The 17,492-nt window shown below is 35.3% G+C and overlaps 1 protein-coding gene across 10 annotated transcripts in view; it reads left to right on the top strand.

The window, feature by feature from the left end:
- ARID4B (AT-rich interaction domain 4B) overlaps positions 1 to 17,492 on the top strand; it is a 146,351-nt gene that overhangs the window by 67,395 nt on the left and 61,464 nt on the right. For all 10 annotated transcript variants that reach the window (XR_014308840.1, XR_014308841.1, XM_082720733.1 and 7 more), the window contains exons 6-8: positions 1,339 to 1,418; positions 7,482 to 7,573; positions 15,338 to 15,476. Coding sequence is in view for 8 of the 10 variants with exons in the window: in XM_082720733.1 (XP_082576859.1) it covers positions 1,339 to 1,418; positions 7,482 to 7,573; positions 15,338 to 15,476 (311 nt within the window). In the remaining 2 variants the exon portion in view is untranslated. The remainder of the gene's footprint in view (positions 1 to 1,338; positions 1,419 to 7,481; positions 7,574 to 15,337; positions 15,477 to 17,492) is intronic.

Below are 17,492 nucleotides of genomic sequence, written 5' to 3'. Positions count from 1 at the left end.
CAGTTTCTAGTTTTATTTTTGTTTTGCAAAGAGCTGTTTATTTTACCTACAGTTTATTTATTTAAGTGTTTATTTGGACATTCTGAAATATCATATTCCCCCCATCAATAGCCAGTTATCCTGGTATTATTTATTGAATAGGAGTAATTCTTATTCTTTAATGACCTGATAGGTGAGAGTAAACACCTAGTTAAAATGTCTTTGATGTTGTCAAAATTTGATGGACCTTTGAAATAGTGTAGATGAGTTTTGTTTATATTTTTGTGGGATGAGAAAAAACTTGGTGAAGAGGGAGGAAATTTTAATTTGAGACAGGAAAATTTGATTTTATGTAGGTGACCACACTGTGAGCATGTTCTATGTAGTAAGCCTAGATCGTAATTATGTGCGGTATTCAGTCTCATAAATCTGACATTATTATCATTGAATATTTTAGTTACAACATTAAAAAATTGTGCTAAAAGTTACTTATCCAGTGTCACATAGTTTCACTTAAGATATAAGAACCTAATTTTGTTACTTAGGTAAACATTGCCATTTCTAAAATCGAAGCCTGGTAACTTTAGAATAGAGGTATTTTTTCCCATGATTTGTGAGGAATGTAAGTATATGCTAAAATTACAATATAAAATAAATATATTACATGTATGCATAAACTTACAGTAAATTTGTTGGGACATTTTAGTACTTTAAATATGTAATTTTCAATGGGGAGCGAATTTGTCACCCAGGGAGCACTTGGCAGTGTCCCTGGACACTTTCGGTTGTCAGAAATGAGTAGCCACTAGTGGCATCTAGTGGCCAGAGGCCAGGGAAGCTGCTAAATATCCTACAGTGTTCAGAATAGCCCTCGTGATAAAGAATAATCCGCCCTGAAATGTTTGTAGTGCTTAGGTTTACCCTGCTTTAAATAGTAAAAGCAGAGTAGTTTTTTAGGTGCAGTCTGAATATATAAATTTGTATTCTTTTTTTTTTTTTCTTCAGTGAATCTGTCAGTATTACCAGCTGGAAAACTTGCCTTTCTTTGACCACTTTGAGAAGGGTTAATTAACATTTAGATTGTTTTTTCCTAAAATGCTAACTTTTTTTTTTCCCTTTTAATGTTTTCTGGGTTAGGGAAGATGTTTTCATTTCAGGTATATTATTTTGTTATCACTAGAAATTGGAAAACATACTCCGTATTTGAAGTTATCAGAAAACAAAACGTGGACTAATTTTCAGATGTACTCTTCTGAAACAATAGTTCCATTTGCACTCAAAATTAAATGATAATTTATATCATCTTTGTTAATCTTTGAAAAATCCTTCAGTAGTTTCTAATATTTTCTCCTTTCATAGTTTTTGATGATGGAGATGAGAAGACACTGAGACGATCTTCACTGTGCCTGAAGGGAGAGAGGCATTTTGCTGAAAGTGAAGTAAGTAATCGTTTAATGAATGATTGTGTCTTCATATTTTGTATTGGGGGAGCATATTTTTCTTTCTCAACTCAAGCTACTTACTTGTTAGTTAGGAAAATTCATTAATACCATTATCATGTGATCTGTGAGTCTGTTTAAGGCCTTGTGTTTGAGTGCCAGGTGATATATTCCGTCCCCGCGGCCCCCGCCAAGAATATTTTAGCATTTGTCCACAATGAAAATTCAATGATCTTGCTTAACTATTATTTTTAGGCAACATTTATGTAGACTCTAATTTTAAATAATTATAGAAAAGAGGTGTCCATTTATAATCCACTTGAACCCCCTCATTAAAGGCTCTATAGATACTAAAGTCATCCCTAACTGCTGCTGCTGCTGCTCGCTGATGTCATTACAGCCCCTCCTCAGAGATGCCTTGTCTGACTGCCCTTTCTATACTAGTCCCTGCCACCCTCTCAGTCCTTTCAGATTGGTCGAAGTTTCTTTAGAGCTTGTGTCATTCTCTGACATCAGGATATGTGTATGTGCTTTGTTATTTGTTTATTGTCTGCCTTCCTCCCTAGAAGGTGTCACAAGGGCAGGGATTTTATAGGTCTTCCTCCCCACTCATTCCCAGTTCCTTAAACAGTGCCCGGAATGGAGCAGGCATTGAATAAATGGTAGTCAGATGAATAAATGAAGTGCTTATGTTTGACATGGACTTTGCTTACTGCTTTACCTACATCATCATATTCATAACACTGTGAAGTAGATAGCATCATTATCTTTAATTTACCGATGGTGAGACTGATGGTCAGAGCTGGTTCTCAAACCAGTATTTTCTAGTACCAAAGCCATGCTCTAGAATTGAAAGGTGTTAAGTTACTAAGAATGGAGGGAGGGTTCACAAAGTTTTGTAAATCAGTAGTTTGCAATCCAGAATTTTGAAAATGGACATATTGTTAAAGTGTTATATTCTGTAGTCCAGCCTATAAATATTAATGCACAGCATGGCCAAACCATGATTACTTTTCTTCTTGTCACTATTTAGAACAGTGTTTCTTTGGGGACATTTTTATATTATTTATTTGACTATTAAACTTTATTTTCTGTTTTCTTGTTTTGAAAATATTTTCCTTTCCCTTAAATAATTGAATTCCTATTCCAGTTGAGAATTTGGGACAGGTTCTATGTATTGTGATTCTGGCCTATTTTTTTCAGTCTCATATTGTAAGATTTCTTTCTACTTATTTTTCTGTTCTTTTTTTTTTTTTTTTTAATTTTTAAGTTTTTATTTATTTAAGTAATCCCTATACCCTGTGTGGGGCTCAAACTCACAACCGGATATCAAGAATCACATGCTCTTCCGACTGAGCCAGCCAGGTGCCCCATTTCCCTGAACTTCTGTCTTACAAGACTACTTGGTATTTTCAGATTATGATTCATATTCTTTTCTTGGTTTCTGCTGAGTATTGCTCTTAATGTTCCTCCATGATGTCTTTCATGAGCTTTCTAAGCAGATTTGATCCCTTTATCTTTTGATCCTTTGGCATTTCTCTTATTCTTATTTGATGGTCTTTTTTTATTACTATTCTTATTTTCCCTGTAAGATTTTAAGCTGTTTTGCGGGGTAATAGCCCTATTTTTGTCATTTTGATAGGCTCTTCTTGCCCCCCCCATGTTTTCTGTATAGAAGCCTTCAGTAAATATTTTTTAATTAATTGTGAAGCTTTAAATATAGGAATTATATACAACTTTAAAATTGGCAGTGAATTTGGCTTTTTTTTTTTTTTAAAGATTTTATTTATTTACTTGAGAGAGAGACAGTGAGAGAGAGCATTAATGAGGAGAAGGCCAGAGAGAGAAGCAGACTCCCCATGGAGCTGGGAGCCTGAAGCGGGACTCGATCCTGGGACTCCAGGATCATGACCTGAGCCGAAGGCAGTCGTCCAACCAACTGAGCCACTCAGGCGTCCCGAATTTGGCTTTTTGTACTGATAAAGTAACAATTCTTTATAAGCTTATGTAATTTTTTTAATGTTTTATTTATTTAATCTCTACACCTAGTGTGGGTTCAAACTCACAACCGTGAGAGCAAGAGTCATATACTTTTCTGACGAAGCTAGCCAGCCACCCCTAGGTTTATATAATTCCTAGAAATAATTTCATTTCTCTTAGAACATGTGTACAGTTATAGTAAGTCAGTGAATAAATATGGGGGCTTAAAGACTTGATTTTTCATCGGTTTAGTGAAGGCATGTGTCTTATTTTTTTAATCCAGAGAAATATCTAAAATACTTTGTTGTCGTCTACCTCCCCCTCCCCCCCCGCCCCAGGAGAATCGTATAGTTAACAAGGCAGTTGTAGTGTAAAGGCTGAAGCAGTATGAACAAGTAGCTCAGTGTGTCCTTCTCACCTTCAAAGTGGACACTTTTGCTGTATGTGTCTATATGTGTTAGACTTTATGTTTTGCTAGAGGGTACTTAGAATATGGGTGTATTGTATCCCATTCTCATAAGCCAGGTTCATGCTATGTTAGGTAGTGGAGACACAAGGGGTAAGCCAAGTAGACATGGAATTTATCCTTGAGTAATTTACCATCTGTTGGAGGAGAAAAAGCATTAATCAAACAACCATGTTTTCTAAGATTATGTATGTACTGGGTTCTGTGGTAGCATGGCCAGGAGTGTATTTAATTTGCCATCTATGTATTCCTTTATTTGATATTTTCAAAAAACATTTTTAATTTGTTGAAAAATTACCCAGAGCATTGTTATTATCAGTAATAACTTTGATCTTGAGCAGAAAGCCACATCAGACTGGCAGTGTTTGGGATCACTAATTCCATTAAGAAGCTCCATACTTAAAGACTTAAATTTGAGATTTCCATGTAAGAGAATCACAGCCATACTTCAGTCAATTCTGGCGCTAATAGTATGGGTTCTAGCCCTTACCGGCTTTGTGAGGGTGTTGACACTGCCTGGGGGTTGAGGCATTTCTGCAGAGCTTGTTACTCAGAAGTAGTTTCATCAGCTGGTATTCCCTGTACGTTTACTACTTCCTACGTGCAGCTGATACTCTAAAGAAAGATTAGTTAAATCTCATCTCCGTATTTCCTATAGCCCATTTAGGAAACACGGCCATAGGCATGCCTCCCCTAGGCCTATGGAATTTTCTTTTAGCTTTAATATAGCTAGGAGTGTCTGATTTTTGCTCTTTAGGTTTTAATGAGACAAATTTTACCCTTCCCTCAGTCTTTTCTCTCACTTGAAGTAAAGGTACTCCTACTTTCCTGGACATGATTTGAGGCTAGGGATAGAGATAAGGCTTCTTACTCCTCTAATTCTTCATTACATAGGGAAAGTAATCAGAAATCCTGGATATTTTCTTTCCTGTAACTGGTGACTTACCAGATGCTTAAAATAGAAATCCTAGTACTTGATAGAAGTCTCTGTTTTCACAAGAGCAACCTTAATATTAGGGGAGTGAGGTGGGGCATTTAATCCTTATGTCCGCTTGACAGAGGTGAATCCAGATTAATTTATTTTCTCTGTTTAGCAAATATTGTATTTGAAATTTGGGGAGGAGGAAGCATAATTAGGAGTTAATAACAAGTGACTTCTTCTTCTTCTTCTTTTTTTTTTTTTTAATTTTATTTATTTATTTGACACAGAGATCACAAGTAGGCAGAGAGGCAGGCAGAGAGAGAGAGGAAGGGAAGCAGGCTCCCCACTGAGCAGAGAGCCTGACGTGGGACTCCATCCCAGGACCCTGAGATCATGACCTGAGCCGAAGGCACCGGCTTAACCCACTGAGCCACCCAGGCGCCCCTCTTCTTTATTTTTTTAATTTTATTTATTTGAGGGGTGCCTGGTTGGCTCAGTCGGTTGAGCATCTGCCTTCAGCTTGGGTCCTGAGATCGAGCCCCACATCGGGCTGCCTGGTCACTGGGGAGTCTGCTTCTCCCTCTGACCCTCCCCCTTCTCATGCTCTGTCTCTTACTCTCACTTTCTCTGAAATAAATAAAATCTAAAAAATAATTTTATTTATTTGAAAGAGAGAGCGGAGTGAGAGACAGCATGAGCTGTGGGAGCGTGGGTGAGAGGCAGAGAGGGAGAGGGACAAATAGACTCCCTGCTGAGCAGGGAGCTCAATGCAGGGCTCAATTCCAGAACCCCAGGGTCCTGATCCTGCACCGAAGGCAGATGCTTAACTGACTGAGCCAACCAGCCACCCCTGACAAGTGACTTCTAGAGAGGTTTTATTTTGTATATTACTGTATTTAGACCAACTTTTGCCTCCAGATTTATTTTATTTATTTTAAAAAATTTATTTATTAGAGAGATTGAGGGAACAGAGGGCAAGGGAAAGAATCCTCAAGTAGACTCCCCTACAGAGTGTGGAGCTGGTCATGGGGCTCTATCCACGGACCCTGAGGACCTGAGCTGAAATTAGGGGTCAGATGCTTAACTGACTGAGCTACTTAGGCACCCCTGCAGATGTTTTTTAAATGCCTGACTTAAGCTGAATTTGCAAGATTAGATTTTATGTCCTATGAAAGTTAATAGTTTCTGTCTTCTGAAGGAATTGATCTTTTGTTTGACGGGTAGTACCTTTTCCCTATTTCAGTATCCTTTGTTGTTGGATACATAGATCTATGTACCTCAGAATATATTATTAGAATATATTTACATATTTACATATATTCTAATAAGTTGTGCAATCTAACAAGTTATGCAAGATTATTAATATGGTTTCCCTTTCACATTTTATTCATCTTGTTTCAACAAAATTATCTGTTTTAAAAATAAAAGTTAAAAATTTCCTTTTAAATATTTACAGTTTATATTTAGATAGTCTGATTTTTTTTTAATCTAAAATAATATATATACCCTTTGATATAACGCCCCGGTTTGTAACTTTGAGAAGTTTTTTTAAAAATTAAAAAAAGTTTTTTATTTTTTTGAGGAGTCTTTATCCTAAGTAGTTTCTCACCCTCACTTCCATCCTGAGAGTTTTTGTGGGGTCTTTAGTTCCCCTGGTATTCTTGAAATTATCTGTAATAGCAGAGGTTCTATTGGAGAGGTGAAAGGAATAGCAAATGTATGGAAGATCTTAAAAATGCCGAAAAAGCAGCATTATTAAAATTAATATTTGGAGAATGCAGTTAGTTGGGATAGCGTCTTCAGATTGAGACCTTAACTTTTTAGTTACATAAACCTTTTTAGGAAATAATGGCAAGAAAAATCCACGAAGTATCTAATATTGAGAAGTGAAGGGAATCATTCCAGGATTCCTTTTTTCTTCATTCTGCTTGTTATTAACCAACAACCAGTTCCTCACCTGGAAATCATTATTTTAGGATGGGGTGAGGGACAAACGAAACGGTTTGACATGAACTGTCAGTAGACAATAGGAAATGTTTACTTGCTGATCATTATCTTGATACCAAGCACCGTATTGGATGCTGCAGACTAAAAAGGAAGGGAAAATTAAATGTAGAGAAGTCAATATTTACATATTCTTTTAAAAAGGTGTATCACAGAAAATGTTTGCAAAGTAATAATGTATCCTATCTAAAGCTTTTTTCAAACAGTTGATGCTTTTTGGGGGGATAATTTTTGTTACCTATTAAGAATTCTATATTATGGATTTTGATTCCCTTTGAGCAAAGAGAAATTTGATTTACAATTGGCCCCAATTCAGATGCTAGGTCCTTTCGTATAGATTTCTTCTCTCTCCAGTTTATTTCTACTGAGCTGTGTTTTATTTTGTATTTTAATCATTCTTAGAAATCTGTCAGCCTTCAAAAAGATAATGAAGCCATGAAGAAAGAACAACTTAATTTTTTTCACTCCCCCCTCTCACCCCCGCGCCCTGCCCCCCGTAATGGGTTCATTTATCTTTATTCTAATATCTTTGAAATGACAGTTGTCTATCTTTAGGAAAGTTGTATTTTAGTCTTCCTTGGGGGCAGTTTTTAATCTTCAAATCTAAGCATATTCTTAAACTGATTTGGTTTAAAAAGGAAAGAGAACTTGCTACGTCATAACTTTGATGGGTTTATGTTCTTACCCACAGACATTAGACCAGCTCCCACTCACCAACCCTGAACATTTTGGCACTCCTGTCATAGGGAAGAAAACAAATAGAGGAAGAAGATCTAATCATATGTAAGTCCATTTTCATAACTGTTAGTTGAACCTGAATTCATTTCTCCTTCTAGTATTGTTTTAAGAGTTACTAATTTGAAATTGTACTTTGCAAAATGCTAACTGGATCTCGTAGCAATTTCAGACTCCTTAGCATGGTGCTTGAGATTCTCCACACTCAGCCAGCCTTAACAGCTGCATATCTGTCTGCCGTTTCTCCCTGCATGCGTCTTGGTGCTGTAGTCAGAGTGGAACCAGTCAACATTCGCTGGACACATCCTTTGTTTTCCTGATACTTTGCTTTTATTCATGCTTTTTTTTTTCTTTTCTCAGATGTCACCTTCCATGTCATTATCTCACTCATTCAGTCTCCCAACAGAAATGCTCCCACCTTTATGTGAACTGCTTTGTGTCTCCCTACTCTTTCCTTAAAAACAGACCTGTTTTCTTTCCTCTGAGCTCTCTAAATTCTTTGCATTTATCTAATGTCAAAAACAGTATTTCATCTGTTACTGTCTTTGTAGTATTTGTTTTCTCTTCCTAATAATCTTAATCTCCTTGACAGAAACCATCTTACTTATTTTTATGTCTTACAGTTGTGACATATATTCTATCAGTTTAACAAATTATTTTTAATGGGCCATGCATAGGTTCCAAAAGGCTCTAAATTAAAAAGGATCACAGGATCGAAGGGTCATCAGAGATAAACAGTTTTCAAACAGTTTGAGAAAGAAAAATCATTTATTGCGAAGGACTGGGAGGCACAATGGGATCAGACTTCTCCATAGCAATACTAGATGCTGGTAGTCAGTAGAATGCAGAGTGTTGGAATGGAGGTCTCTACTGAAAAGGTGGACTCGGTTACTTAATATAATATAACATTGGGGGGAAATTAAAGATATGATGATAACAGATAGAGAAAAAATAGCAAAGGCACTAAGTAACTTCCCCTGAAAATTGTATCAGAAAGGAAAACTTAGTAGGATGGAGGGAGAGGAGGTGGCTTAAATACAAAATTAAGTCCTAGTAACAGTAGGAAGTTGACAGAATAATGCCTACAATGTATAAATCAGTATAAGAGTATTATTTAGAGATAAGGTACTAACTATCAAAGAAACAGCTGGAATAGTTAAAAACATAGGTGCCTCCATAGGAGCAAGTGAAGAAAATCGGGAAGGTGAGTTTTTAATGTATTCCATTGGAGGTTATTTTAGAAACAATTTTGAACATTTCACTTGGGTAAATTCAAAAATTTTAATGTGTCTGAGCCCAAAAATTGTCAGAGTGGCAGTTAAAAATAAATATTGAGTTGAATTACTGAAATCTTTAGCATAAGTGAATGCTTTCATTTAGTATTAAGAATCACATATTAAATGTAAGTATGGCTCAGCTTTGGAGATAGAAATCAGATTGGGTAAGCGCTCTCTCTCATATTGCTTGCTTTCAGCCTTAGAGGAAAGTGATGAAGATAGGTATTATTTTTACCCATATTAATAATTGGGGACATTGGGCTCAGAGACAGTAAGTAATCCAAGGAACACACTAAGGAAAGAACAAGGACTTGAACTCACCCATGCTCCATGGGCCTTTTCCCATTCAACTGATTGACTCTTACTTAGATAGAGTAGTACTTCAGTTTCTTTCTAAAATTGTTCTAACAGTAAATAAATAATGACTCATTGGAGGGAGGAAATTAAAAGATTAATCCTTACACTGAAAAAATATTTCATATTCGTATTTTCCTACTATACTTGTGATTCAGACCATGCTTTTTTTTTTAACTCTCTGAAATTTTTAGATGTTTTTCAGTTAATTACTAAGTGAATAATATCTCTCACTTGGAATTTAGCATGCTGATGACTTGTGTATCTTAGGATATTTAGGGTGTAACTATTATTTGCTCTTCTCCATATGACTTGTTCATCCAGAAGGAGAAATAAATGAAAAATGTATGTTAGCATTACTCATATGAAAGCATCCTATTGTCATTATTTGATGTTACTGTGATCTAATAATGTTATCAGTTTTTCCAGAGGGATGTTTTATTGCCGTAGAATATTCACTGAAGCACTTACAAGATAAACCTTTCAATGTCTCTTGGAAAATTAATGACTTCAACTGTGTATTAAAATTTTACCTACCATTGCTCATTAGAGTCTTCCATAGTTTTGGTAGTTAACTTCTAATTATGATCATTAATATCAGAATAATGAGGTAGGGTGTATTTGATGTAAAATTATTTCATTAGTGAAGATTTCTACTTCTCTAGCTTTTGAGAATGGCAGTGTGGCTTGATTGTTAAGAGTGTGAACTTTGGAGCCAGGTGGCCTGGGTGTGAATAACTCTCTCTGCCATTTCCTTGCTCTGTAGCTTTGGGCAGATTACTTAGTGTTCATGCCTCGATTTTCTCATCTGTAAAATTGAGATAATAGTATTACCTATCTCTCAGAATTGTTGCAAAGATTAAATGAATTCATACCCTTAAAGTGTTTATATAGGAAACACTATGTAAATACTAGATATCAAATGTCATGTATTAAATGCAAAAATTTTCATCAAATACCAGTATGTGACTTGACTTCATTCATAAAAATATTTATATGTGTGAGTATATGAAAATACTGCTTACAGTGTTTATGTCTGATAAGTGGAACTGGTTTTGGCTATATTATTTGAATTTTTTGAAACAATATTTCCATATTTTATATTTTATATATATAGTAAGAAAAACAATTTTTGTGTCCATCAAAAATTCTTTTTAAACTTTGAAAAATATTGCATCTAATATTTAGACATGTTTTATCTTTCTTCAACTGTCGCCTACACATGTAAACATAAATTTGAAGTAAGATAATTTATAGAGTATCACCTAGAATGATCTTTAAAAATGACCCAGTTATGATGTATTAAAAAATCTATTAGCCGAGGTCTCCCTTTCTTGAAGATGAGACTAAAGCTTGCAGTTATCACTGAGCAGGTTGATCTTTGCTTTCTGAAGAGTCCAGCAGACATTCTAAGTGATTTTCCTGTTGAGAATCTCTGTGTATAATGAAAGATTTGCTGTTGGGGTTGTATTGCATATGTGCAGAGTAAGAAGGCCAACCAGAGGTTGAGAATTAACTATACAGGAAATGAAGCCCTTTTCATCTATCATCTTGTTTTGCTTGCTCTATTCCTTCCCCCTCACTATGGTGGTCATTCTCCTTGCCAAGAGATGTTACAGTGTTTTCGCTTAGCAATTAACGCCATGGTATGTAGGCACCACAGGCAAGTACAACAGTTGGAAATTCCAATCTCCTTTATTACAGTCCCTCAGAGTTCTTTCTCCCCTTCCTGAGTGATTTTCTACAACAAAGTCTTGGACCTGGACCTTAAGGTCATTTATCTGACCTTGATTTCCTCTTCCATTACTCAACTAAAAAAGTCTTCATTTGATTCTCTGATTGTCTTTTGAAATTTAATTTTGTACAAAGGTAAATAAGGTTTTTTCTTCCCAGGCTTCCGCAGGCTCCATTGTTTATGAACATATCACTACTCTTATTTTCTTTTAACAACTTTTAATCCACATGCCGGTTAATGTGCCTTCAGATATTCCAAAATTGATTATTTTTGATACCTTCCTTCAGTTGAGTTTTATTTATATTCTACCTTTAATTACTTAATTCAAATATATTCAGCTATTTTCTTAAGATTATCATTCTCTATTTTAATTTTTTAAAGCAAATTATTGATCATTTAATCAGCGTGTAAGTTGATTGAATTTTGCCATTACAATTTAGCCACTGAATATAGATGTTTTATTTCTGCCTAAAGAATAGAATAACTGAAATCATAGAAACATTTGTGTACCCACACCCCTCAAAAGTATTTTCCAATAACCTGGCAAAAGTGTATATGCAGCTGCTACAGTGGAAATCAGTCTGCTTGTTGTTATTTTTTTTCTCCTTCAGAAAAAGAGTAAAGCATAAGAAAGCTTAAAATAGTTCTTGATAGGGATTATGTATGGGCAGGAATTTTACCCATTGACAGCACTGAAGTTTACCCAATAAAGTAGTGATGTGTACTTGGTATTTATATAGGTCTGTAGATCTTTAAAAAATGTTTTTCACTGAGATATAATTAGCATAACCTTTATGAGGGTGAACATAAAATTCACCCTCATAAAGTGTCTAGTGTGTGGTGTTTTTAGTATATTCACTGATTGCGTAACCAGTGCCACTATCTAATTCTAGAATTTTTTTTTTATTATTTGCTATTTTATTTTATTATGAGAATTTGATTCTAGTTTCCTTCTTGATTAAAAACTGGGGAAAAAATAAAACCCTTTTATTGGTAAGTATATACATGACCGTATGTTCTATGTTTTAATCTCTAAAGAGCTGTACATTGTTAGATTTCCTGATACTGACTAATATAGGTTTTTGATTTAGTGTACAAAATTTGACACCAAGTTACTTGCCTGAAATCATAAGGATCATTGAAGTCAGTTTTTCTGGTTGTACCTTGTCATTTGCTCTTCTTTGGCACACATCTTGTCTAAAGTTCTTCTTAGTTAATTTACAATTAATTTACAGTTAATAGTGATTTTCAGTCAGTTCTAAATAATTAGTGTGGTAAACATTTCCGTGTAGTTAGCTTTGTTCCCAGTGGGCATCAGATAATCATGTTGCAGAGACAGTGCATTATTTTGTTCTGGCTCTCTAAACAAATACGATCTTATCACCAAAGAAGCAACGATGTCAGAGGGCTGTAACACCAAGCAGGTTCTCTGCTTAAAATATTTAAAATATTTTTAAAAATTATTTTTTATTATTTTTACATTTTATTTATTTGAAAGAGCACATGTAAGCTCACGAGCAGGGAGAGCGGCAGAGGGAAAGGAGAAGTAAATTCCCCTACTGAGCAGGGAGCCCAAAGTGGGGCTTGATCCCAGGACCCCAGCATCATGACCTAGCTGAAGGAAGATGCTTAACTGACTGAGCTAACCTTAAATAAAATAGTTTTGATGCTCATTTATTTCAGTTCACTAGTTTATTGACTGTCTTGGGTAAATTAATTCCTGGCTAAGAGTCTTAGGTATAGATAGTTGTATGGTTTATATTGGTTGTGTACATTATACTGCTTGTATACATTTTATGATTTTAGGAAAAATAAAATTAGAAATAGTAGAAAGAAAGAAATCTATTCAGTTCATTTATTTACTCAACAAATATTTATTAAATGTCTATGCTTGTGCCAAGCACTGTTCAGGTATTTGGGATATATCAGTGAATAAAAGGCATTGGTAAAATCTCTGCCCTTAGAGTTTATATTCTCGCATATATGGGAGATAGATGATAAAGAAAATACATAAGAAAGAACTAAGTAGTTATATTAGTACGATGGATTTGTAAATGCTGTGGGTAAAGAATAAAAGTGAGGAGAGATTGGGGCAAATTTGAATGAGAGGGTCAGGGTCACCTAATTGAAATGACAGTTGAAAAGATACTTAGAGGAGTTCAGGGGTTTCCAGATGTTGAGGAGTAGAGCGTTCCAAGCTGTTTGACTGTAAAGGGGAGTAGAAAAATGAGGTGGCAGTAGCTGGTGGGGAAGGTGAGGTCAGGAGATTTTTTTTTTTTTTAAGATTTAATTGATTTATTTGACAGAGAGAGATCACAAGTAGGTAGAGAGGCAGGCAGAGAGAGAGAGAGGGGAGGAAGCAGGCTCCCCACCGAGCAGAGAGCCCAACTCGGGGCTCAATCCCAGGACCTTGGGATCATGACCTGAGCCAAAGGCAGAGGCTTAACCCACTGAACCACCCAGGTGCCCCAGGGGATTCTTTTTTTAAGTGGGAGAAATAATAGCATATAAATAACAGTATGCTGAGGGGGCTCAATGTAGTAGAGGCAGAAAAATTGATACAGGAGAGAGAAATGAGTGCTCTTGAAACAAAATCTTGCAGTGGGGGTCAGGAAATCTAGTCCATAAATGGGCACTGGTTTTAGAGTAGAACTTGAACATTTAATATGAAAGGTGAATGGGTGTTCTCTGTAGGCAGTCACTTTTTTTTTTTATATGTCACTTTCTGATGTCTGAAGTCTTCACACTTGTTTAAGTCTTAAGAAAGAAATGAGAGTTTTTAGAAAGATGCAGATGACTTTATGAGGCAAATAAAGCGCAGTTTTCTCTGTTTTACAGATTTAATACATGTTTTCCATGATATTCGGACTTTCTGTCTTGCTAATGATAATGACATAAAGAGTGTCCCTTAAGTCCTAGCTGAATAAGTTTTTTATGACTGCTTTGAAAAAGCAGTAATTACGGTTTTAAGATTGGTTGTCTTCTACAGTCATTAGAAAGTGAAGAGATAAAAGTCATTGCCCTTGAAAAACACTTCTAATCAATTAGAGCTCAGACTTGGGAGGTCTGTCATTATTATCCCAAACTGTGCACCTATTTTCAGGGTTTTATGCTTTGCTAATATGAAGGTGTATTGGTTTTCCCTGCCTTCTACTTACTTCCTAGTCCCTACTTAACACTGCTTTAAGTGCCATTTGAAAGAATACTAGTTCTCAGCAGCAAACTTGAAAAATTGGCTTTGTTTTTAACAGGGACAATTTTTAAGTCACTTGATCACTGAAATCAAAGAGTGGTATTTCCCATATCATTCCAAAATGTTTAGTATTATTATAGTAGTTTTTGCTTTCTTTATAATTCTGCTGAAATATTTAAAGGAGTGACATGTTGCCATCTCCTTGGAAAGGCATCAAGACAAATTTTTAGAGTATATTAGATTGTCCCAGTCAACCAAATAGTTAAATCATGTTTAAGGTTTTTAAAAATAATCCGTCAGTTTACACTTTTTCTCAGTGAACTTGGTCATTACCAACTATTTCAAAAATGTTTTCATCCCCGTAGGTAATTAATACTAACCATTCTTCTATTTTATTTTGTAAAAAAAGAATCTATATTGCAGTCTCTTCACTTCTTGTGTCTTCACTTACTATGGGTGTTTTGAGCACTCAGTTGTTAGAATCCTTCTTTTCTTTAACACTGGTTGTGGGCTTTCTTGGAACCAGATTCAGAGTAGAATTTTTGTTTGTTTTATGGGGCTTTTTTTTCCTTTTTAAAAAGTTTTACTTTTTGGTATACTTTTGTCTAACAAGTGGATGGTTTTCGATAATTTATATTTCTGCTGACAGTGAACTTCTTTTTAATTTATTAGTTTAATATTCAGTGGAAACTGAAAGGAATTTCTAATATAATACAAAGTAACAGTATTGTACATTTTATCAGTGCCTTGTTTGTGTGTATTTGATATTAAGGATAGCATTGGTGATCTCTTATCAGATTGTCTTTTCTCCCCATCCCAAGCCCCCAATAAATAAAGGTCTTTCTTCCCCTTTTTAAAATTAGCTTTGTATTGGGAGTATAAAATTACTAAATTTAGAACTTCTTTAATCTCAGAGTTGGACCTGATACATTTTAGTGTAGTACTGGGATGTTTTGTCTTGGGCTTTTTGAGGGTTTGGGGACCAGTGTTACTCTGTTCTGTTCTTCCCCCTTAACCTTTTAAAGTAGCACTAAATAAATCTGAAGGATGTCTAGGAAAATGATATGCTTTCTTCTAATGATGATCCTTTTTGTTATTTTTTACGAATTTAGAAAACTTGAAAAATTTAAATTTGCTGTTCTGTAGGTTTTAGAAAATGGGATAAGATTTGTAGAATACCTTTATTTATCAGTGAGGCATGCTCATTCTTTGTGGAGATAAATGGAAATATCTGATTTTTTTTCTTTCCCTAGACCGGAGGAAGAGTCTTCTTCATCCTCCAGTGATGAAGATGAGGATGATAGGAAACAGATTGATGAACTGCTAGGAAAAGTTGTGTGTGTAGATTACGCTAGTTTGGATAAAAAGAAAGCACTATGGTTTCCCGCATTGGTGAGTAACTTCTGTATAAAAGAGTTTAATTTTCAACTAGTTAGGTTCATGAAAAAAACAACTGATAATCTTACTAGTGGTTTTCATAGGTACAGTGTAGGGAAATGGTACTAGCATCATTTAGTTTACACAAAGATTACTTTCAAAATTGTCCTTGAGTACCAAGAACTCTTAAAGTCATCCAAGAAAGGCAAAATTACAGTAATTTTAAAGGGTAGGCATGCGGGAGTTCATTATACTGCTCTATTTTGGGTAGAAGATTCATAATGCAAACTTTTAAAACTCCTAAATTCATCATACGAAAGACTGTAGAAGAGGAGAATCTTTTTCTGCTGTTATTTGCAAATGATTCCTGTTTATCATTCTTTTCAGTGAACGTGATTTGTATTCTTTATCCTGACTGCTTATCAGCTCACTGTTTTGCACAAAGTAATTGCCCAATAATTATAAGAGCAAATACACGGTAGCTCTTATAATTAAAACTAATGTTATAGGGGCACCTGGGTGGCTCAGTAGGTTAAAGCCTCTGCCTTCGGCTCGGGTCATGATTCCAGCATCCTGGGATTGAGCCCCACATCAGGCTCTCTGCTCTGCAGGGAGCCTGCTTTCTCCTCTCTCTCTGCCTGCCTCTTTGCCTACTTGTGATCTCTGTCAAATAAATAAATAAAATATTTAAAAACAAACGAACAAAACTTATGTTATATCTTAAAATTAAAACTCAAGAGGGCAATTATTTGTTTTAATAAATGTAGATACCTACTGATATCATACCTCTGCATATATCCATCTATCAATCCTAATAGTTATTGGATGCCTGCCATCTGCAAGGATTGTGTTAAGATCTTTACAAGGACTACGAGGCAGGTAATATTATTTATCCTCACTTAGAAATCAGGAGACTGAGTATTGGAAAGTATTAGAAAGACTGAGTATTAAGTAACTTGGTTAAAACTTAAGTATTAGGGTATATGATCATTTCTTTTTTCCCAAAGCACTAAGATTCTTTGTAAGAATTTCTTTTGCAACATGTTTTTAAAACCAGTTTTGTGTATCTTTTTCTAAAATAACAGGAATATTAATTTTTTGTTGTTAATATATTCAGTATTAAGATTCTCTCACCCATAGTTTCTAAATAATTTCCACGATGATGAGAAAAATATTTAATGATTAATGATGTTGAATTGTCAGTAATTAGTGTAGGAACCATCACAGTATTATTTAAAGAATCTTAAAATTATTCATATATGTAATCCTCCCCCCGAAATTGGATAGTGGATGAATAATTTTTATCAACTAGAATGTAAAATTGTGTTGTGGATCAAACAGTCCTGACATAGTCACATAAATAGTATTTGGGATTCAATTTTTAAAATTTGTTTTTGTAAATTTTGCAAAAATTTTGCAATTTTCCTTGTGTTAGGAAGTAGCCCCCATGTGTTGAGCACCTGCCATGGCCAGGTACTATGTGAAGCTGGTTCATATAAATAGTCTCATTGAATCCTAACTGAGACTGAAAAAATAAGGGGAGTTTACCCTATTTTTTTTTAAAGATTTTATTTATGTATTTGACAGAGATCACAAGTAGGTGGGGGGGGGCAGGCTCCCTGCTGAGCAGAGAGGCCGATTCGGGACTCGATCCCAGGACCCCAAGATCATGACCTGAGCCGAAGGCAGCGGCTTAACCCACTGAGCCACCCAGGTGCTCGTATTTACCCTATTTTAACAGGAGGAAGTCTTAGCTTCCATGATTCATGTGGTCTTCTTTTCATTTTCCTTTACTGTTTCTCCTCTAACCAACCATTAAATGTTGTTGTGCAAGGTGCAGAATACATTACTCTGTATTCTTTTTAGGGTGATCTTATCCCCTTTTATAGTATCGGTTGCAGAGTTATCAGATAAGAATGCCTTAGGGACCAAGACAGTCACACACATGGGTGAACAGGATGAAGCATGGATTATTGTTCCTGAGGTGGAATGGAAAGCGAACCCATTTGCACACTACTACCAGCGCTGGCC

This window comes from Mustela nivalis (genome assembly GCF_964662115.1).
Source record: "Mustela nivalis genome assembly, chromosome: 2".
Lineage (NCBI taxonomy): Eukaryota > Metazoa > Chordata > Mammalia > Carnivora > Mustelidae > Mustela > Mustela nivalis.
The sequence above is the reverse complement of the archived record's forward strand: the minus strand, read 5'-3'. Positions and strand labels throughout refer to the sequence as shown.